Genomic DNA, 23,280 nt, shown 5'->3' with positions numbered 1-23,280 from the left:
TTTTAATGCGTTCCTTGAGAAAGCTAAGTTGAAAGATGATGGTAGCAATTACACGGACTGGGTCCGTAACTTGAGGATTATCCTCATTGCTGCACAGAAGAATTACGTCCTGGAAGCACCGCTGGATGTCAGGCCTGCTGCAGATGCAACTAACGACGTTAAGAACGTTTGGCAGAGCAAAGCTGATGACTACTCGATAGTTCAGTGTGCCATGCTTTACGGCTTGGAACCGGGTCTTCAACGACGTTTTGAACGTCATGGATCATATGAGATGTTCCAGGAGTTGAAGTTAATATTTCAAGAAAATGCCCAGATTGAGATATATGAATGCAATATGGAGGAGAATAGTTCTGTCAGTGAACATATACTGAAAATGTCTGGGTATAATAATCACTTGATTCAACTGGGAGTTAATCTTCCTAATGATAGTGTCATTGACAGAATTCTTCAATAACTGCCACCAAGCTACAAGAGCTTCCTGGTGAACTATAATATGCAAGGGATGGACAAGACTATTCCCGAGCTCTTTGCAATGCTAAAGGCTGCGGAGGTAGAAATCAAGAAGGAGCATCAAGTGTTGATGGTCAATAAGACCACCAGTTTCAAGAAAAAGGGTAAAGGGAAGAAGAAGGGGAACTTCAAGAAGAACAGCAAGCAAGTTGTTGCTCAAGAGAAGAAACCCAAATCTGGACCTAAGCCTGAGACTGAGTGCTTCTACTGCAAGCAGACTGGACACTGGAAGCGGAACTGCCCCAAGTATTTGGCAGATAAGAAGGATGGCAAGGTGAACAAAGGTATATGTGATATACATGTTATTGATGTGTACCTTACTAATGCTCGCAGTAGCACCTGGGTATTTGATACTGGTTCTGTTTCTAATATTTGCAACTCGAAACAGGGACTACGGATTAAGTGAAGATTGGCTAAGGACAAGGTGACGATGCGCGTGGGAAATGGTTCCAAAGTCAATGTGATCGCGGTCGACACGCTACTTCTACATCTACCCTTGGGATTAGTTTTACACCTGAATAATTGTTATTTGGTGCCAGCGTTAAGCATGAACATTATATCTGGATCTTGTTTGATGCGAGACGGTTATTCATTTAAATCTGAGAATAATGGTTATTCTATTTATATGAGTAATATCTTTTATGGTCATGCACCCTTGAAGAGTGGTCTATTTTTATTAAATCTCGATAGTAGTGATACACATATTCATAATGTTGAAGCCAAAAGATGCAGAGTTGATAATGATAGTGCAACTTATTTGTGGCACTGCCGTTTGGGTCATATTGGTGTAAAGCGCATGAAGAAACTCCATACTGATGGACTTCTGGAATCACTTGATTATGAATCACTTGGTACTTGCGAACCGTGCCTCATGGGCAAGACGACTAAAACGCCGTTCTCCGGAACTACGGAGCGAGCAACTGATTTGTTGGAAATCATACATACTTATGTATGTGGTCCAATGAATATTGAGGCTCGCGGCGGGTATCGTTATTTTCTCACCTTCACAGATGATTTGAGCAGATATGGGTATATCTACTTGATGACACACAAGTCTGAAACATTTGAAAAGTTCAAAGAATTTCAGAGTGAAGTGGAAAATCATCGTAACAAGAAGATAAAGTTTCTACGATCTGATCATGGAGGAGAATATTTGAGTTGCGAGTTTGGTTTACATTTGAAGCAATGCGGAATAGTTTCGCAACTCACGCCACCCGGAACACAATATGAAATGGTGTGTCCGAACGTCGTAATCGTACTTTACTAGATATGGTGTGATCTATGATGTCTCTTACTGATTTACCACTATCATTTTGGGGTTATGCTTTAGAGACGGCCGCATTCATGTTAAACAGGGCACCATCAAATTTTGTTGAGACAATGCCTTATGAACTGTGGTTTGGCAAGAAACCGAAGTTGTCGTTTCTTAAAGTTTGGGTCTGCGATGCTTATGTGAAGAAACTTCAACCAGATAAGCTCGAACCCAAATCGGAGAAATATGTCTTCATAGGATAACCAAAAGAGACTATCGGGTACACCTTCTATCACAGATCCGAGGGCAAGATTTTTGTTGCTAAACTCGGATCCTTTTATAGAGAAGGAGTTTCTCTCGAAAGAAGTGAGTGGGAGGAAAGTAGAACTTGATGAGGTAACTATACCTGCTCCCTTATTGGAAAGTAGTTCATCAAAAGAATCGGTTCCTGTGACAATTACACCAATCAGTGAGGAAGCTAATGATATTGATCATGAAACTTTAGATCAAGTTACTATCGAACCTCGTAGGTCAACCAGAGTAAGATCCGCACCAGAGTGGTACGGTAATCCTATTCTGGAAGTCATGTTACTTGACCATGGCGAACCTACGAACTATGAGGAAGCAATGATGAGCCCAGATTCCGCAAAATGGCTTGTGGCCATGAAAGCTGAGATGGGATCCATGTATGAGAACAAAGTATGGACTTTGGTTGGCTTGCCTGATGATCAGCAAGCCATCGAGAATAAATGGATCTTCAAGAAGAAGACTGATGCTGATGGTAATGTAACTGTCTACAAAGATCGACTTGTTGCGAAAGGTTTTCGACAAGTTCAAGGGGTTGACTACGATGAAACTTTCTCACCCGTAGCGATGCTTAAGTCTGTCCGGATCATGTTAGCAATTGCCGCATTTGATGATTATGAAATATGGCAAATGGATGTCAAAACTGCATTCCTGAATGGATTTCTGGAAGAAGAGTTATATATGATGCAACCAGAAGGTTTTGTCGATCCAAAAGGTGCTAACAAAGTGTGCAAGCTCCAGCGATCCATTTATGGACTGGTGCAAGCCTCTCGGAGTTGGAATAAATGCTTTGATAGTGTGATCAAAGCATATGGTTTTATACAAACTTTCAGAGAAGCCTGTATTTACAAGAAAGTGAGTGGGAGCTCTGTAGCATTTCTGATATTATATGTAGATGACATATTGTTAATTGGAAATGATATAGAATTCCTGGATAGCATAAAGGGATACGTGAATAAAAGTTTTTCGATGAAAGACCTCGGTGAAGCTGCTTACATATTGGGCATCAAGATCTGTAGAGATAGATCAAGACGCTTGATTGGACTTTCACAAAGCACATACCTTGATAAAGTTTTGAAAAAGTTCAAAATGGATCAGGCAAATAAAGGATTCTTGCCTGTATTACAAGGTGTGAAGTTGAGTCAGACTCAATGCCTGACCACAGCAGAAGATAGAGAGAAAATAAAAGATGTTCACTATGCTTCAGCCATAGGCTTTATCATGTATGCAATGTTGTGTACCAGACCTGATGTATGCTTAGCAATAAGCTTAGCAGGGAGGTACCAAAGTAATCCAGGAGTGGATCACTGGACAGCGGTCAAGAATATCCTGAAATACCTGAAAAGGTCTAAGGATATGTTTCTCGTTTATGGAGTTGACAAAGAGCTAGTCGTAAATGCTTACGTCGATGCAAGCTTTGACACTGATCCGGATGATTCTAAATCGCAAACCGAATACGTGTTTATATTGTACGGTGGAGCTGTCAGTTGGTGTAGTTCTAAACAAAGCATCATGGCGGGATCTACATGCGAAGCGGAGTACATAGCTGCTTCGGAAGCAGCAAATGAAGTAGTCTGGATGAAGGAGTTCATTTCCGATCTAGGTGTCATACCTAGTGCATCGGGACCAATGAAGATCTTCTGTGACAATACTGGTGCAATTGCCTTGGCAAAGGAATCCAGATTTCACAAGAGGACCAAGCACATCAAGAGACGCTTCAATTCCATCCGGGACCAAGTCCAGGTGGGAGACATAGAGATTTGCAAGATACATACGGATCTGAATGTTGCAGACCCATTGACTAAGCCTCTTCCACGAGCAAAACACGATCAGCACCAAGACTCCATGGGTGTTAGAATCACTACTGTGTAATCTAGATTATTGACTCTAGTGCAAGTGGGAGACTGAAGGAAATATGCCCTAGAGGCAATAATAAAGTTATTATTTATTTCCTCATATCATGATAAATGTTTATTATTCATGCTAGAATTGTATTAACCGGAAACATGATACATGTGTGAATACATAGACAAACTTAATGTCACTACTATGCCTCTACTTGACTAGCTCATTAATCAAAGATGGTTATGTTTCCTAACCATAGACATGTGTTGTCATTTGATTAACGGGATCACATCATTAGGAGAATGATGTGATTGACTTGACCCATTCCGTTAGCTTAGCACTTGATCGTTTAGTATGTTGCTATTGCTTTCTTCATGACTTATACAAGTTCCTACAACTATGAGATTATGCAACTCCCGTTTACCGGAGGAACACTTTGTGTGCTACCAAACGTCACATCGTAACTGGGTGATTATAAAGGAGCTCTACGGGTGTCTCCAAAGGTACATGTTGAGTTGGCGTATTTCGAGATTAGGTTTTGTCACTCCGATTGTCGGAGAGGTATCTCTCGGCCCTCTCGGTAATGCACATCACTATAAGCCTTGCAAGCAATGTAGCTAATGAGTTAGTTACGGAATGATGCATTACGTAACGAGTAAAGAGACTTGCCGGTAACAAGATTGAACTAGGTATTGAGATACCGACGATCGAATCTCGGGCAAGTAACATACTGATGACAAAGGGAACACCGTATGTTGTTATGCGGTTTGACCGATAAAGATCTTCGTAGAATATGTAGGAGCCAATATGAGCATCCAGGTTCCGCTATTGGTTATTGACCGGAAACAGTTCTAGGTCATGTCTACATAGTTCTCGAACCCGTAGGGTCCACACGCTTAAGGTTTCGATGACAGTTATATTATGAGTTTATGAGTTTTGATGTACCGAAGTTTGTTCAGAGTCCCGGATGTGATTACGGACATGACGAGGAGTCTCGAAATGGTCGAGACATGAAGATTGATATATTGGAAGCCTATGTTTGGATGTCGGAAGTGTTCCGAGTGAAATCGGATTTTACCGGAGTATCGGAGGGTTACCGGAACCCCCCGGGGGCTTAATGGGCCTACATGGGCCTTAGTGGATAAGAGGAGAGGAGGCAAGGGCTGGGCCGCACGCCCCTCCCCTAGCCCGAATAGTACAAGGAGAGGGGGGCGGCGCCCCCCTTTCCTTCCTCTCTCCCTCCTCCTTCCCCCCTTCTCCTAGTCCAACAAGGATGGAGGGAGTCCTACTCCCGGTGGGAGTAGGACTCCCCTTGGCGTGCCCCCTTCTCGGCTGGCCGCCCCCTTCCCCTTGGCTCCTTTATATACAGGGGCAGGGGGGCACCTCTAGACACAACAATTGATCTCTTGATCTCTTAGCCGTGTGCGTTGCCCCCCTCCACCATAGTCCTCCTCGATAATATTGTAGCGGTGCTTAGGCGAAGCCCTGCGACGGTAGAACATCAAGATCATCACCACACCGTCGTGCTGACGGAACTCTTCCCCGACATTCTGCTAGATCAGAGTACGGGGATCGTCATCGAGCTGAACGTGTGCTAGAACTCGGAGGTGTCGTAGTTTCGGTGCTTGATCGGTCGGGCCGTGAAGATGTACGACTACATCAACCGCGTTGTTCTAACGCTTCCGCTTTCGGTCTACGAGGGTACGTGGACAACACTCTCCCCTCTCGTTGCTATGCATCACCATGATCTTGCGTGTGCGTAGGATATTTTTTTGAAATTACTACGTTCCCCAACAAAATAGATATACTTTACATTAAAAAAATGCCCAATTTCAACAGATGATGTAAAATATATCAGCCACGTGGCCACCGCTCCAATAGATGATATAAAATTGGCCAACGACCGCGGCAAGCAGTGCTACGGCCGCACTACAACCACACATATTTGAATTAAAATCATCCCATGGACATATAAAATCAACAATATTTCAAATTCAACTTTCATATTAAACACAATTCATGATCCAACAAACAAAAGTGCAGCATATCAAACATACTTCATGATGCAACAAATAGAAGTGCACATAAACATGTCATCTCAACTTTCATTCTCTTCGTTGTCACTTGCCATATTGTGGACATTGGCATCATCATCAATGGCTCCTTTCTCACTGTTCTCATGCGTTGATGCATCGATGCCGCCACCTCCACCGAAAGCACCTCACATGCCACTCATATTGCCACCGAAGCCATCTACCATGACACTCATGTTGGCCACCATCCATGTTGCCACCAAAGACACCACCCATGGAACCTCCCATCATGTTGATGTAGCCACCCATTCCTCCTCCCATTGCAGCAATTCCTCCTCCCATTCCACCCATTCCTCCTCCCATCATGTTTCTCACGAGCATGGTTTTTTCATGCTCATTTTGTCGCGACAAAGCTCGACAAACACTTTTTGCTTGGGGCTGAGGCCACTTGTGTCCATAAACATAAACTTTAGTGCCTTCTCCTCCACCATCTTAAGCTCATTGGTTGCCACTTTCCTCTCCTGTAGTTCCAACTTCCTCTCCTCGGCCGTTGCCAACCTCTCCTCGACCGCCGCCCTCTTCTCTTTGGCCGCCACCCACCACCGCTCGGCTCCCCCTCTCCTCCATTTATTTCAATTTCAAGACTCTTTTTTCTCCGGCATATTCTTTGCTTGCAATGACAACATCGTCAAATCCTTCTTTAATATCATTGTGTCTGGCCTTTGAACCCCTTGCATTTTTATTTCCACCCGACCAATATGATTTGGTCGCTGAGTGTCGTGGTTCTAAGCCTGACAGTAGAGTGGGGGGTAGGTATGGAGAGGCAAGGTCCTAGCTACGGAGAGGTTGTAATCACAAAAGATGTACGAGTTCAGGCCCTTCTCGGAAGAAGTAACAGCCCTACGTCTCGGAGCCCGGAGGCGGTCGAGTGGATTATGAATGTATGGATTACAAGGTGCCGAACCCGTCTGCCTGTGGAGGGGGGTGGCTTATATAGAGTGCGCCAGGACCCCAGCCAGCCCACGTAGGAGAAGGTTTAAGGTGAGTTAAGTCTGGGGCGTTACTGGTAACGCCCCACATAAAGTGCTTTTACTATCATAAAGTCTACTTAATTACAGACCGTTGCGGTGCAGAGTGCCTCTTGACCTCCTGGTGGTCGAGTGAGTCTTCGTGGTCGAGTCCTTCAAGCCAGTCGAGTGTGTCCTCGTTGGTCGAGTGAGTCCTCGTTGGTCGACTGGAAGGCGACCTCTTCTAGGGATGTCCTAGGGTAAGTTACTTGGGACAGGTCCGTGACTCTACCCTAGGTACTTAACCCCATCATTAGCCCCCGAATGGATTGAGGCTTCGAGTGAAGAAGGCGTTGATGTCGTTTTCGATTAACCTTTGCGCTCTAGTTGTGCGCTGTTCTGGATCAAAAATCTCTTCGTTGACAGGGAGCAATTTGTCTTCGGTCGACTCGATCCATTCTATTTTTGCGTCGAGTGATCTTTCGAGCTTCGACGATCTCCGAGCGACGGATCGCCGGAAACACCGCGTCTGACAGACTGATTTGTTGTTCGCGGATTCCGCGGGGTGCGAAATTTGGGGGCGCGCGCGAAGCGGGGCAGACCGTGGCGTTCGGATGGGACGGGGCATAGACGCCTCGATCTCCGCGCCGCCTTTTTCGCCACGTATCCAGTCCTCATAACTGCTCCCAGATATGATTAGATCGACCGGGCCCACATGTCAGCCACTCGGAAGAGACCTTATAAATGCGCCCGGCGGGGATTTCTGTGCTGCGCCTCAGCATTCTCCTCTCTCCTCTGCCTCCTTCCTCTCTGCTCAGCGCGCTCGCTCTCACCTCCGCACCACTTTCCTTCGCGCATTTCGCCGGCGACCATGGCCAAGGAGAAGACGGCGGCGCTGGAGCGTGCCAAGAAGGCGTCGGCATCGGAGAAGGCGAAGGGGAGATCCACCACCCGCAGGGGGTCCTCGTCCAGATCCCGCCTGCCGAAAGGCTGGGTCCAAGGAGACTGGATCCAGTCGACCATCACGGAGAAGGACCTCCTCGACATGGCCAACGAGGGCTTGATCCCTCACGGAGCTGCGAGGTTGCCGGGGAAGGAGTGGCAGCCACAACCAGAAGAGGGTGAGTGCGTGCTCCTGGCCACTCATGTTGACCGAGGGTTTTCCTTGCCACCCAGCATTTTCTTCCGTGGCTTCTTGAATTTCTTTGGAGCGCAGCTCCACCACTTTACCCCAAACTCCATTGCCTATCTTGCTGCATTCGTGTCCATGTGTGAGGGTTTCTTGGGCTGCCGACCGCACTGGGGTTTGTTCAAACGCATCTTCACGTGTCGCTCTCAGACCGTGAAGAAGGCTAGCCCAGGTGACGAGAAGACCCGAGTCGTCCAAATGTGTGGGGGCCTGGGGATTCAGGTGAGGAACAATAGTACCTTCCCGCCCATGAGCTTTCCCGAGTCCGTCAGAGGCTGGCAGTCGACTTGGTTCTACTGCCAGGTCCAGTCGACGCCAGGGCAGTCGAGTGGACTCCCTCCGTTTACCATGGACCGAGTGAACAAGCCCTCCCCTCTGAAGCTGATTCCGGAGGAGAAAGCCGACGTGAAGATGTTGATGGAGCGCGTGGTGCAGCTGGTTCGGGACGGTGTGACAGGCATGGACCTCCTGGAGGTTTTCCTCAAGCGCCGCATCCAGCCTCTCCAGTTCAGGAGCCACTGCATGTGGTTGTACTGCGGACCCGAAGACGAGACTAGAGTCCATCCAGAAGAAGTCGACGATGTCACTTTGGAAAGATGGATGGTAGCCGTTACCGGAAACAGGGACAACCCGCGCGGAGCCAGAAGGATTCCTCCACTCGACCGCAACAGCAACCCAAACAAGGTACACTTGCTCTGCCCTCCACTGAGTCCTTGTCGTATTCATTTCTGCTAACCCTGTCGACTGGTCGACTGATCTTTGTTTGTGCATCTGCTAGGCCCTCACTGAACTGTACTCGATGCCCAATGGGGCACAAGCCTCGGCTGAGGAAGGCGAGGCGAGCGGGGGCGAGGCGAGCGGGGGCGAGGCGAGCGGGGGCGAGAGCCAGGAAGAGGAGGAGTGGGACTCGGATGCCGCAGGGGGTGATGACGACGATGATGATGATGAAGATGATGAAGATGACATCGAGGACGAGGAAGAAGAGGAAGAGGAGGAGGTCATTCCACCGCGCTCAGAAAGGCGGTCGAAGCTTGTCCACGACCCTTCGACCGAACGTGGCAAGGGGGTTGCGACCGCCACCCAGTCGACCAAGCGCCCCCGGACCACCTCTCCAGCGCCGACTGAAAAGGCGCCGAAGCAGCCCAGGGCGGCCTCATCGAAGCCGACCAAGCTCCTGCCGAAGATGAAGGTGTCCATCCCCACCATTTCAGGGTAATTGTGTTGCTCATATTTTCTTATTCTGTGCGAACTTTGTCTTTGGTCGACGCCGATGTTAGTCGACTGATTCTTTGGAGTTGCAGTGCTGCTACCTCTGAGACTTCGGCCCGGGCCGAAGACCACGAGATGGAGGATGCGGCAACTTCGAACCCAGGTACTATATTCTTAACACCGTTGTTAGTCGACTGATTTGCGACCTCTGATCCTGATTCTTCTTCGCAGTTCCGCCCCATACTGTTATCGATCTTCCTGACGACGACGAGGATGAAGAACCACTGGCACGCAGGAAGAGTCGGAAAACGCCCGCCAGTAAGGTGCCTCAGGACATGACGGCGCCTGAGACTCTGACTGTGGAGGGAGAGAACACCACTCGACACACAGTGACCTTCGCGAATCCACTGTCGAGTGCTCAGCAGCCTTCCCTCTTCACGACTCACCATGTCCCAGAGGACCAAGCTGGTGCAGCGAAGGAGGCAATACGCCAGGCGGGGCTCATGATGGAGCAGCTGAAGACCATCCGGGATGCGAGCCAGGCAGCTTATGACGCCAGCTCTGCCCTCCAAAGCAATGTCCAGGTCAGTCGACTGCTGTTTGTTCTGTTGGATATGCTACCAAAAACTTTTCTTTTCCGGGATTTATATTAGTCACCCACTGGGTGTGTCGAATAAACTCCGTGTTAGCGGGGGCACGCTTAGTGCACCCGCTGGGTGTAGTCCCCAAGGCTAAGGTCGACTGCTGGCAGTCGGCCTTAGGCTTTATGATGTCAATCTTTCTGTCAGTCGACTGGTCGACTGGATTTCGCAAACCGGTGGGGGCACGCTGAGTGCACCCACTGGGTGTAGTCCCCGAGACTGTGGTCGACTGCTTGCAGTTGATCACAGTCTTTTTCACTCGGAAGTGAATTATTTTTGACGTTTAGTCGATTGGATCTTCGCAGAACTCCTGTGATCTTGTGGCTCGCTACTCAGAGCTAGAACAGAAACATACTCAAGTCGAGCTGAGCTTGAAGTTGGTTCAGGAGAAGCTGACAAAGGCGAAGGAGGAGACTGAAGGTATGTTTGGTGAGACCTTGACGACTGCCTTTCCTCTCGCTCGTTTCAACATCTGATCTTGCTGTGTCTTGCAGGTAAGGTAAGGGAGGCCCAGCAGAAGAAAGACCTTGAGCTAGCTGAGAAGATCAAGCTTGCTGACGAGAAGTTAGCTTCAGTCACCAAGCTTGAACAAGACAACACCAACCTGAAAACTGCTCTTGGGATTGCTAACAAGGAGGTCAGTCGACTGAGAACTGACAAAGCTGCCCTGACCGACCAAGTCAGCAAATTGACTGAGAAGAAAACTGAACTGGAAACCTTCCTGAGCGGCCTTGCCAAGAAGCTGTTTCTTATGCTTGAAGGTAAATCTTCATGTTTGGCAAATATTTCCAATTGTGGCCTTTTCCATTCGACTATCTCTTTGACTTAATGATCATCCTTGCAGAATTTTGTCAAAACTTTGAAGATGAAACCAGCCGACTGGAGCCAAACCTTGACCCCGTCAATTCTCCGGTGAACGACGAAGTTGCCATGGATGTCTTCCGACTGGAGTCGCGTGTTGCAGCTGTCGTGGACTATCTCGCAAGGCTGAAGGCCGCCACATCTCGCATCGACTCGACGCTCTGGCCTGAGGAGACACTTCAGAATGACCTTGAGTCGCTGATGGCCCGCTTGAACACGATCCCTGGTCGAGTGCAAGAGTGGAAGAAGTCCTCGGCTCGGTGTGGTGCAGATGTCGCTCTGTGTCTGGCCCGAGTCCACTGCAAAGATGCACGAGAGGAGAAGCTGGCGGCCCTTCGGGTGGCCAATACCAAGAAGCACGACTTCAGGTCCTTTATGGAGACTTTCCTTGCAGCTGCCACTCGGATCGCCGACGGAATTGACCTTGATGAATTCGTTGCACCTTCCAGCCCTCCGCAGGAGGGGTAAAAAACTTCTTCTGGCTCGACTCTTTAAATTTGCCTCGGTATGCCGAGTGGAATTGTAACCGACAAACTTTAACAGGCTTGACGCCTGAGCACTTTCGGTTCCTTTAAATATCGATTCAAGCTTGACTTTGGCGCTTGGATGTGATTGCCTTTGGCTCAAAATGTCTTATGCAGATTCAAAGCAAGGTGCCTGTGCTTAGGCGAGCGCTTGGACTGCAGCTAAGCCTCCGAGTGAGAGGGTCGCTCTTCACTCGGTAGGATTTTTGTAACTTAGGCGAGCACGAGGCTGCAGCTAAGCCTCCGAGTGGAAGGCTAGCTTACCACTCGGTAGGATTTTTATAACTTAGGCGAGCACGAGGTCGCAGCTAAGCCTCCGAGTGGAAGGCTGGCTTACCACTCGGTAGGATTTTGATAACTTAGGCGAGCGCTTGGACTGCAGCTAAGCCCCCGAGTGAGAGGATCGCTCGTCACTCGGTAGGATTTTTATAACTTAGGCGAGCACGAAGCTGCAGCTAAGCCTCCGAGTGGAAGGCTGGCTTACCACTCGGTAGGATTTTGATAAACTTAGGCGAGTGCTTGGACTGCAGCTAAGCCCCCGAGTGAGAGGATCGCTCGTCACTCGGTAGGATTTTTATAACTTAGGCGAGCACAAAGCTGCAGCTAAGCCTCCGAGTGGAAGGCTGGCTTACCACTCGGTAGGATTTTGATAAACTTAGGCGAGCACGAAGCTGCAGCTAAGCCTCCGAGTGAGAGGATCGCTCGTCACTCGGTAGGATTTTTATAACTTAGGCGAGCACGAAGCTGCAGCTAAGCCTCCGAGTGGAAGGCTGGCTTTCCACTCGGTAGAATTTTGATAAACTTAGGCGAGTGCTTGGACTGCATCTAAGCCCCCGAGTGGGAGGATCGCTCGTCACTCGGTAGGATTTTTATAACTTAGGCGAGCACGAAGCTGCAGCTAAGCCTCCGAGTGGAAGGCTGGCTTACCACTCGGTAGGATTTTTATAACTTAGGCGAGCACAAAGGCGCAGCTAAGCCTCCGAGTGGAAGGCTGGCTTACCACTCGGTAGGATTTTGGTAAACTTAGGCGAAACGGATTCGCAGCTAAGCCTCCGAGTGAGAGTCTGGCTCACCACTCGGTAGGATTTTTACAAACTTAGGCGAAACGGATTCGCGGCTAAGCCACCCACTGAGGGGGAGTTTTTATATGGACAAAGATAAAAAGTGATGACACTATTATTTCTAAACCCATGAACTACAGAAGTACTTTATTGCAACTCATCCGAGTGATAAAACTTAAGTGTAAAATGGGCGGAGTAGCTCCGCGTTCCAAGCTCGGGGCTCGTCGATATTATGCTCGACGTTGTAAAGACGGTACGCCCCGTTGTGGAGAACCTTAGTGACGATGAAGGGGCCTTCCCAAGAAGGAGCAAGCTTGTGTGGTTTGTGCTGATCCACTCGGAGAACCAGATCCCCTTCCTGGAAGGCTCGACCTCTCACATTTCGGGCGTGAAAACGGCGCAGATCTTGTTGGTAGATGGTCGAGCGGATCAGAGCCATCTCCCTTTCTTCCTCCAAAAGGTCGACTGCGTCCTGTCGCGCTTGTTCAGCTTCTGCTTCGTTATAGATTTCGACTCGAGGAGCATTATGCAGAAGGTCACTCGGCAAGACTGCTTCAGCTCCATAGACCAAGAAGAATGGAGTTCTTCCGGTCGACCGATTGGGCGTGGTCCGCAGTCCCCAGAGTACAGATGGAAGTTCGTCGACCCAAGCTCCAGCCGCGTGTTTGAGATCACGCATCAGTCGCGGCTTCAGTCCCTTGAGAATCAGTCCATTAGCTCGCTCTGCTTGTCCATTCGACTGCGGATGGGCGACTGATGCGTAGTCGACCCGTGTGCCCTGGGAGTTGCAGAAGGTTCTGAATTCCTCTGAGTCAAAGTTTGACCCATTATCCGTAATGATGCTGTGCGGGACTCCATATCTGAATATTAGTTCCCTGATGAAGCTAACAGCAGTACCGGTGTCGAGGCTCTTGATTGGCTTAGCCTCGATCCACTTGGTGAACTTGTCGACTGCCACCAGTACATGTGTGAAGCCACTTCGTCCTGTTCTCAAAGGGCCGACCATGTCCAGCCCCCAAACCGCAAAAGGCCAGACGAGTGGGATGGTCTTCAAAGCTGACGCAGGCTTGTGCGACATATTCGAGTAGAACTGACATCCCTCGCACTTATCCACTATCTCCTTTGCCATCTCATTCGCCTTGGGCCAGTAAAATCCGGCTCGGTATGCCTTGGCCACGATGGTCCGAGAGGACGCATGGTGACCGCAGGTCCCTGAGTGAATATCATTGAGGATGAGTCGACCTTCTTCTGGCGTTATGCACTTCTGGCCGACTCCAGTCGCACTTTCTCTGTATAATTGTCCTTTGATTACGGTAAAGGCTTTAGATCGACGGACGATCTGTCGAGCCTCTTCCTCATTCTCCGGAAGCTCTTTCCTCAAGATATATGCGACGTACGGAATCGTCCAGTCGGGAACGACCACCAAAACCTCCATGACCAAGTCGACCACTGCTGGGACTTCCACTTCAGTCGGATCTGTGGCGCTCTTAGGCTGCGGAGTTCCTTCTGTGAAAGGGTCTTCTTTGACTGACGGAGTATGTATATGCTCCAAGAACACGCCACTCGGAATGGCTTCTCTCTTGGAACCTATCTTTGCTAGATCATCAGCTGCTTGATTCTTCAGTCGGGGTATATGATGGAGCTCCAACCCCTCGAACTTTTTCTCCAGCTTCCTCACTGCATTGCAGTATCCAGTCATGGCTGGGCTTCTCACGTCCCACTCTTTCATCACCTGATTGACCACTAAATCCGAGTCGCCATAGACCATTAGGCGACGGACGCCGAGTGAAATGGCCATGCGCAACCCATACAGGAGGGCCTCATATTCTGCCTCATTGTTGGAGGAATCAAAGTGAATCTGGAGCACATATCTGAGCTTATCTCCTCTGGGGGAAACCAGGACAACCCCAGCACCGGAACCATTCAACATCTTAGAACCATCGAAAAACATGGTCCAATGCTCCGAGTGAACTTCAGTCGACTGCTGCTGTTCGATCCACTCGGCGAGGAAATCTGCTATTGCCTGGGACTTAATGGCTTTCTTTGCCTCAAACTTGATATCAAGGGGAAGAAGTTCAATCGCCCATTTGGCCACTCGACCAGTTGCATCTCTGTTGTGCAAAATCTCTGATAGTGGAGCGTCGCTGACGACTGTGATTGAATGGTCAGAGAAATAATGAGCAACCTTCTTTGTGGTCATGTATATTCCATACACAAGCTTCTGATAATGAGGATATCTCTGCTTGGATGGAGTCAAGACTTCAGACAAATAATACACTGGGCGCTGAACTTTGAGAGCTTTTCCTTCTTCTTCCCGCTCGACCGTTAGCACAGTACTGACGACTTGTCCTGTGGCTGCGATGTAGAGCAACAGAGGCTCTTTGCTGATTGGAGCAGCAAGCACCGGCTGGGTGGAGAGCAGAGCTTTTAGCTCGGCAAACGCTGCATCAGCTTCTGGAGTCCACTCGAACTTGTCAGCCTTTTTCATCAGTCGGTAAAGAGGCAGTGCCTTTTCACCGAGTCGTGAGATGAATCGACTTAATGCGGCCAAGCATCCAGTAAGCTTCTGGACATCGTGCACTCGCACAGGGCGTTTCATTCGGAGAATAGTGCCGATCTTTTCTGGGTTGGCGTCGATTCCCCGTTCGGAAACGAGAAAACCGAGTAACTTGCCACCAGGAACTCCAAATGTGCACTTTGATGGATTGAGCTTGATATCATACCTTCTGAGGTTGGCAAATGTTTCAGCAAGGTCAGCGAGCAGGTCGGAACCTTTTCGTGACTTGACAACAATATCATCCATATAAGCTTCCACATTCCGACTGATTTGAGTGAGGAGACACTTCTGGATCATTCGCATAAATGTGGCTCCGGCATTCTTGAGACCGAATGGCATGGTGATATAGCAGAAGCACCCGAATGGAGTGATGAAAGCTGTTTTTACTTCATCGGGCCCATACAGACGGATCTGGTGGTACCCGGAGTAAGCATCTAAAAAAGACAACCTCTCGCATCCCGCGGTCGAGTCAACAATTTGATCTATGCGGGGGAGGGGAAAGTGATCTTTCGGGCAGGCCCGGTTGATGTGCTTGAAATCAATGCACATTCGGAGCGATTTGTCCTTCTTAGGAACCATGACGACATTAGCGAGCCACTCGGAGTGGAATATCTCTCGGATAAATCCTGCCGCCAACAGTCGAGCCACTTCTTCACCGATGGCCTTTCTCTTCTGGACGGCGGACCGCCGAAGATGTTCTTTGACTGGTTTTGCAGACTTGTCGACTCTTAGGCGATGCTCAGCCAGTCCCCTGGGAACACCTGGCATGTCAGCGGGCTTCCATGCAAAAATGTCCCAGTTCTCACGGAGGAACTGGATGAGCGCTTCTTCCTATTTTGGGTCGAGTGTTGTGGAGATGCGGGTCGGAGCTGCTTCAGGGTCGGTCGGGTGGATGTGAACAGGCTTTGTCTCACCGGACGACTGGAATGCAGATTCTGTGGCGGGCTTCTTGGATCGCAGCAAGTCACTCGGATCTGCGCTTTGCTTGTATTCTTCGAACTCGACCGCTGTCACTTGGGAATCGGCAATTTTGGAGCCCTTCTGAAAGCACTCTTCTGCCTTTTTCCTATCACCGGTGACAGTGATCACACCTTTGGGACCGGGCATCTTCAATTTGAGGTACACGTAACATGGTCGAGCCATGAACCGTGCATAGGCTGGCCTCCCCAAAATGGCATGATATGCACTTTGAAAATCCACGACCTCAAACGTCAACTTTTCTTTGCGAAAATGCTTTGAATCGCCAAACACTACGTCCAAGGCTATCTGGCCGAGTGACTCGGCCTTCTTCCCTGGTATAACTCCATGGAAGCTCATGTTACTAGTGCTCAGTCGGGACATCGGAATGCCCATACCTTTCAACGTGTCTGCATATAACAGATTCAGCCCACTTCCACCGTCCATCAGCACCTTTGTCAGTCGAGTGCCTTCGACAACTGGATCGACCACCAAAGCTTGCCTCCCAGGGGTGGCAATATGAGACGGGTGATCAGATTGGTCGAATGTGATGGGCGTTTGAGACCACTTCAGATAACTTGCCTTTGCTGGGGCAACCATGTTAACCTCTCGGTTAATCACTTTCAGTCGACTTCTGCTTTCCACATCTGCGAAGATCATCAGAGTGGAGTTGATATGCGGGTATCCTCCCTCACTGTCCTCTTTGTCTTCGGCTTGTCTGGCTCCTTCTCCTTGTCCTTAGACTGTTTTCCCTGAAACTGCTGGATCAGGAGTCGACATTGGCGAGTGGTGTGCTTTGGGTAAATGATATTCCCCTCTTCATCTTTCTTCGTGTGGATGTGGCACGGCATATCCATCACGTCGTTCCCTTCTTTATCCTTCACCTTCTTGGGGTTCCAGGATCCTTTTGGTTTCCCCTTAGACTTTCCTTGAGTCACGGCCAGAGCCTCCCCAGGAGCTGCCGGTTCAGCCTTCCGCTTCTGTTTCCGACTGGTGTTTCCTTTTTCCGACTGACTCGGCTTGTGTTTGCCGCTTCGGAGTCGGTCTTCTTCTTCGCCGTTGGCGTACTTGGTAGCAATCTCCATCATCCGACTCAAGGTCATGTCACCGGTTCGACCAAATTTCAAACTCAGTTCTCTGTTCTTGACACCATCTTTGAAGGCGCATACTGCCTGATGGTCAGAGACATTTTCCACAGTGTGGTGCAAAGTGATCCACCTCTGAATATACTCTCTGAGAGTCTCATTGGTTTTCTGCACGCAGACTTGCAACTCTGTCAATCCCGCTGGTCGCTTGCAAGTCCCTTCAAACGTTCTGACAAACACTCGGGACAGATCTTCCCAAGTGTAAATGCTGCTAGGAGGTAATTGAGTCAACCATGCCCTGGCAGAACCTTCCAACATGAGGGGCAAATGCTTCATGGCCACCTCGTCGTTCCCACCACCGATCTGAACTGCCACTCGGTAGTCTTCAAGCCAAGTTTCAGGCTTGGACTCACCAGTGAACTTGCTGACTCCTGTTGCCAGCCTGAAATTGGGGGGGATAACTGCGGCTCTGATAGCTCTGCTGAAACATTCAGGACCAGAAACATGTACTCGACTGCTCGTGGGCGCATCTCTGTCGAGTGCGCCTCGATGGGCTCTGTTCCGGTCGACCAACCCTTGCACGATAATGGATCGCGCGTCGAAGCCTGGCTCTCTATGGTCAACTGGAACCCTACGCCCTGTACTGTACTGACGCCTATCATCTGGCTGCCGAGGAGCGTAAGACCCACCCCTCGGAGGGGAATAGGGCACTCGACGCCTATCATCTCGGTCGAGTCTGTCGCCATATTGATCTCGCCGATTCTCACGCCCTTCGCGCCGCGGAGGCGATCTGGGGCTGTGAGCCGACTGAACCGTATTCACAGTGACAGATCGACTGTGAATTCTGTTGCGCGACTGAGACACGGCCGAATTCTGATCTCCTGCTGCCCGGAGCAGATCCCTGATCTGCAGCAAACCTCTGCCAGCCTCTGACTGCGAAGGCTGAATGGACTCTGCTATACGGGTCGCAGCTGCTAAATTCTGAATTGGGGTTCGATATACCTGAGTCGGCGGGAAGAGTTGACGTCGACTGGTGTCGGGAACTCGTTGCCGCGCGCGCTCGTCGAGTGCTCGCTGAAGGTTCTCCAGTCGAGTGCGCTCGGCCAAATTGGCCAGACGCGCCTCCTCCAAGGCACGAGCCTCGGGGGTTTCTCCTGCGATGGGAATACGCAGGGGATCCTCGTTCCTGCGGCGAAGCTCTTCTCTTTGCAGAGAGTCGAGTGGCTCGGGCTGGTACTCTTCGTAGCCTCGAGCAGGGTCGCTGCCATCGCCTGCTCCACCACCGCGGGCGAAGCCAGGAGGGCTGTGGGGCCCGTCGACCATCAAGATTTCCGCCGCTGGATCACTGCTTCCGCACTCGGATGCAGTCTCTCCGGAGCCAGTCGACTGATCGAACAAGCCGTAGAGAGATTCGTTGGGCTCGATTGCCGCAACTTGTGTAGTGGTCGACTGGCGAGCCATCGCGTGACTCACCCATCGCTGAAGCCTCGACCGGCCCGAGCGCTTGCGCTGGCGGGAGACCGGGAGGGTGGAAGACGGAGGAGCCGACCGGTACTGGGTCGATGGCTGCCGCAGCAGAACGCCGCGGACACATGCGCGAAAATGCGTCGCACCGCGGACGGGGAGCGCATCCACGTCGAGTGGAGCCTCTTGGAGCCATGCGGAGTCGTCGGCGATGAAGGTGAGAGCGCCGAGACGGATCTCTTGGCCCTCGACCAAAACTCCAGCAGACACCATGATGAAAATACTCGGAAGAATCGCAACTTCTCCGAAAAATCGCTAAAACACCTGCCCCACGGTGGGCGCCAACTGTCGTGGTTCTAAGCCTGACAGTAGAGTGGGGGGTAGGTATGGAGAGGCAAGGTCCTAGCTACGGAGAGGTTGTAATCACAAAAGATGTACGAGTTCAGGCCCTTCTCGGAAGAAGTAACAGCCCTACGTCTCGGAGCCCGGAGGCGGTCGAGTGGATTATGAATGTATGGATTACAAGGTGCCGAACCCGTCTGCCTGTGGAGGGGGGTGGCTTATATAGAGTGCGCCAGGACCCCAGCCAGCCCACGTAGGAGAAGGTTTAAGGTGAGTTAAGTCTGGGGCGTTACTGGTAACGCCCCACATAAAGTGCTTTTACTATCATAAAGTCTACTTAATTACAGACCGTTGCGGTGCAGAGTGCCTCTTGACCTCCTGGTGGTCGAGTGAGTCTTCGTGGTCGAGTCCTTCAAGCCAGTCGAGTGTGTCCTCGTTGGTCGAGTGAGTCCTCGTTGGTCGACTGGAAGGCGACCTCTTCTAGGGATGTCCTAGGGTAAGTTACTTGGGACAGGTCCGTGACTCTACCCTAGGTACTTAACCCCATCACTGAGTGAGGAGTGGGGATCCTTCTCTTCTCACCACCATCATCGTCCTCATCTTCATAATCGACAACCAAGATGTTCTTCCTCGGAGCTTCAAAATGAACGGTTATTATTATTATTATTATTATTATTATTATTATTATTATCCTTGTTCTTGCGTCTTTCTCGGAGCAAACCTTAGGTAATCATTTTCTACATAATAAAAACAAAGAAACACCATTGATTTAGGAACATATGCATACTTGGTTAATGTAGCATGAGAAAGCACTCAAAAGTAGCAACCAATTGCCTTGTCTTTTTCATTGCAACCACTAGGGTTCATGCGGACAATGTTGACTAAGCAACCCACCCACTTTTGGCATTCGGTGCTGATGGTGCCCCATCGGCAGTGAATAGAATCCCTCGATCAATAGTGGCCACTAGTGTTGCGCTCATCAAAGAAATCTTTGATGCGGTTCCAATAGGCCACAGATTTGTCACTTCCCACGGATGTGTCAAGAGAGACTCGCTTCCACACAATACAAATCAATACATCTTGGACGTCCGAAAAATTTGCGGTTCTTCCCTTCACATTGTCAACAGGCCCTCCTGTTCCATGTCGACATTCTCATGATCCAGTTGAGTATCATATTCTTGCAATGCATATTCTTGATAGACAAAATCTTCGGTCGTGACCTTTTTCATGCACATAAATGTGTCATCATCAAGACTACAAATGCACGTACACACGATCTCACATTCTATTCATATGGGAAATGAGAAAAAGAACAATCAAAAAAGAAAAAAGAAATATTTTACCTTTGCGACATTTCGTCGAGCACGTTGGAGGCAGTGGCCACGGGCGTGGACGGGTCCTCCTCGACGGCCGGCGGTGTGGCTTGCCCTGGTGGGGGAGAAGTCATGCCATCACCGGGCGCACTTGCCGCGGGCAACAGCGGCAACGAAGCAGTCACGCCCGCCTTGGTCTTCTTCGACTAGGATGAACCTGCGGCTGGGTCGCGCGGTGGCTGCTTCTTGCCTCCACCATGAGATTTGGCCGCGATCGTCTTCTTCATCGGCAGCACACCCATACGGGCGGCAGCCGCGGGACGGCCCCCAGCAAATCTGGTGCGACGAGATGGGGTGGCATGGCGGCGTCGAGGAAGGTGGGAGCCGTGGCGGCAGCCATGGCGAGGTGTGTAAGACTGGCTGTTGCGGCCGCAGGGTCGGGGGAGTCGGCCATGGGGTCTGGCGGGCGGTAGGCGGCAGGAGGGCAGGCGGGCTGCGGGAAATTTCCGCATGACAGTTGGGCTTCGTGCGACGCGGGGCTGTTTTACTCGGCCGCGCGGCTGATGATGTATATTTGCATCACTTGATGATGTATTTTACATCTAGAGTAATACCTGAGAATTATTTTTTACATTTATCATTTGTTGAAGGGACGGTTTTGGGCCTTGGTTTTTGATTACTTTTACATATATATCATCTATTAGCGATGCTCTTACATAAACATCGTTAAATAAAGTATAATAATATATTCAAATCTTTGAAGGTGCTTAAATCTTCTTGCTTTTTTTTAATAAAGAACCCAAAGGGCATTTTAGATCTGATTATCATCGAGGAAAACAAAGGCCAGTATAATGGATAGACAACTGGACGTAGAACGACCAGTAAAAAGTAAAATTACATTAAAAGCATACTAGTCGCCTTCTTCCTTTGACTATACGCTGCCCACCGGAGATTGAAAATTGCACTGAACCAACAGCAAAGAAAAGCGACACCTGCAAACGCCCCCATCATACAAGGCTTTGAAGACCGCAATAGCCACTCGGCCCTTGAAGAGATGTAAAAAATCGTTGAAGCAACATCGGCTGGAGCATCACCCCCAAGCAGAAAAGGCTTGCAAAGCTCATTGCGCCTTTGAACCTGTGTCCAAATGGAGCAATCTGGCTAAACCTAGAAGTTTATAGAAGCAACAGTCAAAAATGTCATCGATGTAGACCAAAATACACCAAAGCCACAATAAACTCGTACTCCCTCCGGCCGAAAAAACTTGTCCCAATCTTGTTCCTCAAATAAATGTACCTAGCACTAATTTGATTCTAGGTACATCCATTTGAGGGACAAGCTTTTTCGGACAAAGGAAATACGTACAACATAATGTAAAAAAGGTAAATACAATTACTCCAAATAATTAGCACATGATATTGACATCGCTCGATGATCTTGCAATTAGGCAGTAATTGATCGCTTACCTTATCCTACCAACCATATACAGTATTAACTTACTTCCATACTTACCGTATTTCGCGGCCTGATCCCGTCTACATGATCTACACCTTCTGCTGCCCTCTATAAATCGCATGCACAAGGATCAGATCCATCGAGAAGATCAGTTGTGCTCGGTACCATTTGTTCATGCGCCGCAGTTTCTGGGTGAAGATGAATGCCAATCCAGCCGCGCCCATCTTGCTCCTCCTGCTCCTTGTTGGATGCCACGCCTTCTCCGCACACGGTACTAAATACCTTCTGTCTTTCCTTCAGAAAAGAGGATTTTTATTGATGCTACTGGTAAAGGTTTAGTCGCATAGATAATCTGAATATCTGACGATACGATGAAGGTGATGACGCCGAGGGATCGGGCGGCGGTCGCCGTGAGCTGGGCGACGGCGGCGGCAGCGGCAGCAAGGCTCAGGTCGCCGGGTTGTGCGTCGACAGCCCGTGCGACGCGGACCCCAACCGGACGTGCTTCTGCTGCACGAGGCTGGCCAACGAGCCCTGCTACGACACGCTGAGGCAGTGCTTCAGCGTCTGCCCCAACTGTAACTTCCCCGTCTGCCCGCCGGCGGCGGCCTCGGCGGGCCGGCGTACTCGGTTCGTGTTAGCTCCGGCGTCGGCGTGATCTGTGTGCCGGCGATGGTTAGCTAGTAATGATTGATGTCACGAGGCATCCAGAATGCAGAGGATGGGAAATCATATCATGTCTAACCGTGTAAGCGTGGAGTTAATTATAAATCGACAGCGTCTTCTTTTCGTGAATGACTGAATTCGTTCCGATATCCTGAACTGCTACACATTCGACAAATTTCTTCCTTAGCGAACACACGACAAATTTCGGATACTTTCAGATGGATTTTGACAGAGTCAGGATCTTATTCCGCCCGCACGACCTACATGGTCTTCTTCGAGGGCTTGACGCGCATGCCGGGGGCCTCAAAGGCACCTCAAAGGCACCCATGAGACTGAAATTTCTCGGATGGCTAGCTCTTTTTAACAAGTGCTGGACGGCAGACCGGCTGCAGGCCCGATGAGTTCATCGTCAATCAGCGTGCACATTCTGTTCATAGTCGTCGAAAACGGACAGACATATGTACGTATTCGCCCCACAAATCAGCGGCCATGTCATATACAACCATCCACAATGTGGTCATATACCCAATTCTTCCTACGACATCCTTCTTCAAGATAAAATAATCATCAAAGGACTGGACGTTATAGTAGAAACAATTGAAGATATTTTTTCCGCATACAAAAGCGACGAAAATTGTCAGCGAATAGGGCATCTGAGACAAAGTACGTGTCCATCATCGTCAAATGGCCACACGCTCTGTTGCGGTTGAGCGCTCAATGACCCTTGATCGATCCCTTGAAATTAAGAACATGCTCTTTCACACGCTAGACATTTGCAAGGACCGCCTGCATCATTGCAGTCTATTAGACAAGGGTTTAGGGTTTGTGGCACACCTCCAACGTGGGATGGCCTTTTCATTATATAGCTGAGTGCCCGTGCGTTGCCACGGAACATAAATTTAAACATCGCTCACCATTGTTATTCGCCTTCAATGTTGATCCAACCTTGCTAGTTGCTTGCTGTTATCTACTAACCCACTTGAAGCCCTGACAACCCCTCCTG

General features: G+C 49.6%; 1 protein-coding gene across 1 annotated transcript; it reads left to right on the top strand.

Moving 5' to 3' along the window:
* The first annotated feature begins 21,593 nt into the window (after positions 1–21,593).
* Positions 21,594–22,406, top strand: LOC123134097 (uncharacterized). Its single transcript, XM_044553439.1, has 2 exons — positions 21,594–21,882; positions 21,989–22,406. The coding sequence occupies exons 1-2, from the start codon at positions 21,786–21,788 to the stop codon at positions 22,267–22,269; spliced, it is 378 nt and encodes a 125-aa protein (XP_044409374.1). The 5' UTR covers positions 21,594–21,785; the 3' UTR covers positions 22,270–22,406.
* The last annotated feature ends 874 nt before the right edge of the window (positions 22,407–23,280 follow it).

The sequence above is a fragment of the Triticum aestivum genome, chromosome 6B, assembly GCF_018294505.1.
Source record: "Triticum aestivum cultivar Chinese Spring chromosome 6B, IWGSC CS RefSeq v2.1, whole genome shotgun sequence".
Classification (NCBI taxonomy): domain Eukaryota; kingdom Viridiplantae; phylum Streptophyta; class Magnoliopsida; order Poales; family Poaceae; genus Triticum; species Triticum aestivum.
Note: the sequence above shows the minus strand (reverse complement) of the source record. Positions and strands in the feature narration are given on the sequence as shown.

What these genes read in the sequence shown, in the direction of transcription:
- LOC123134097 (XM_044553439.1), top strand. Translation starts at nt 21,786, where the DNA reads ATGCGCCGCAGTTTCTGGGTGAAGATGAATGCCAATCCAGCCGCGCCC. An exon ending in CCACGCCTTCTCCGCACACG is followed by an intron (nt 21,883 to 21,988) that starts GTACTAAATACC and finishes GATACGATGAAG; the next exon opens with GTGATGACGCCGAGGGATCG.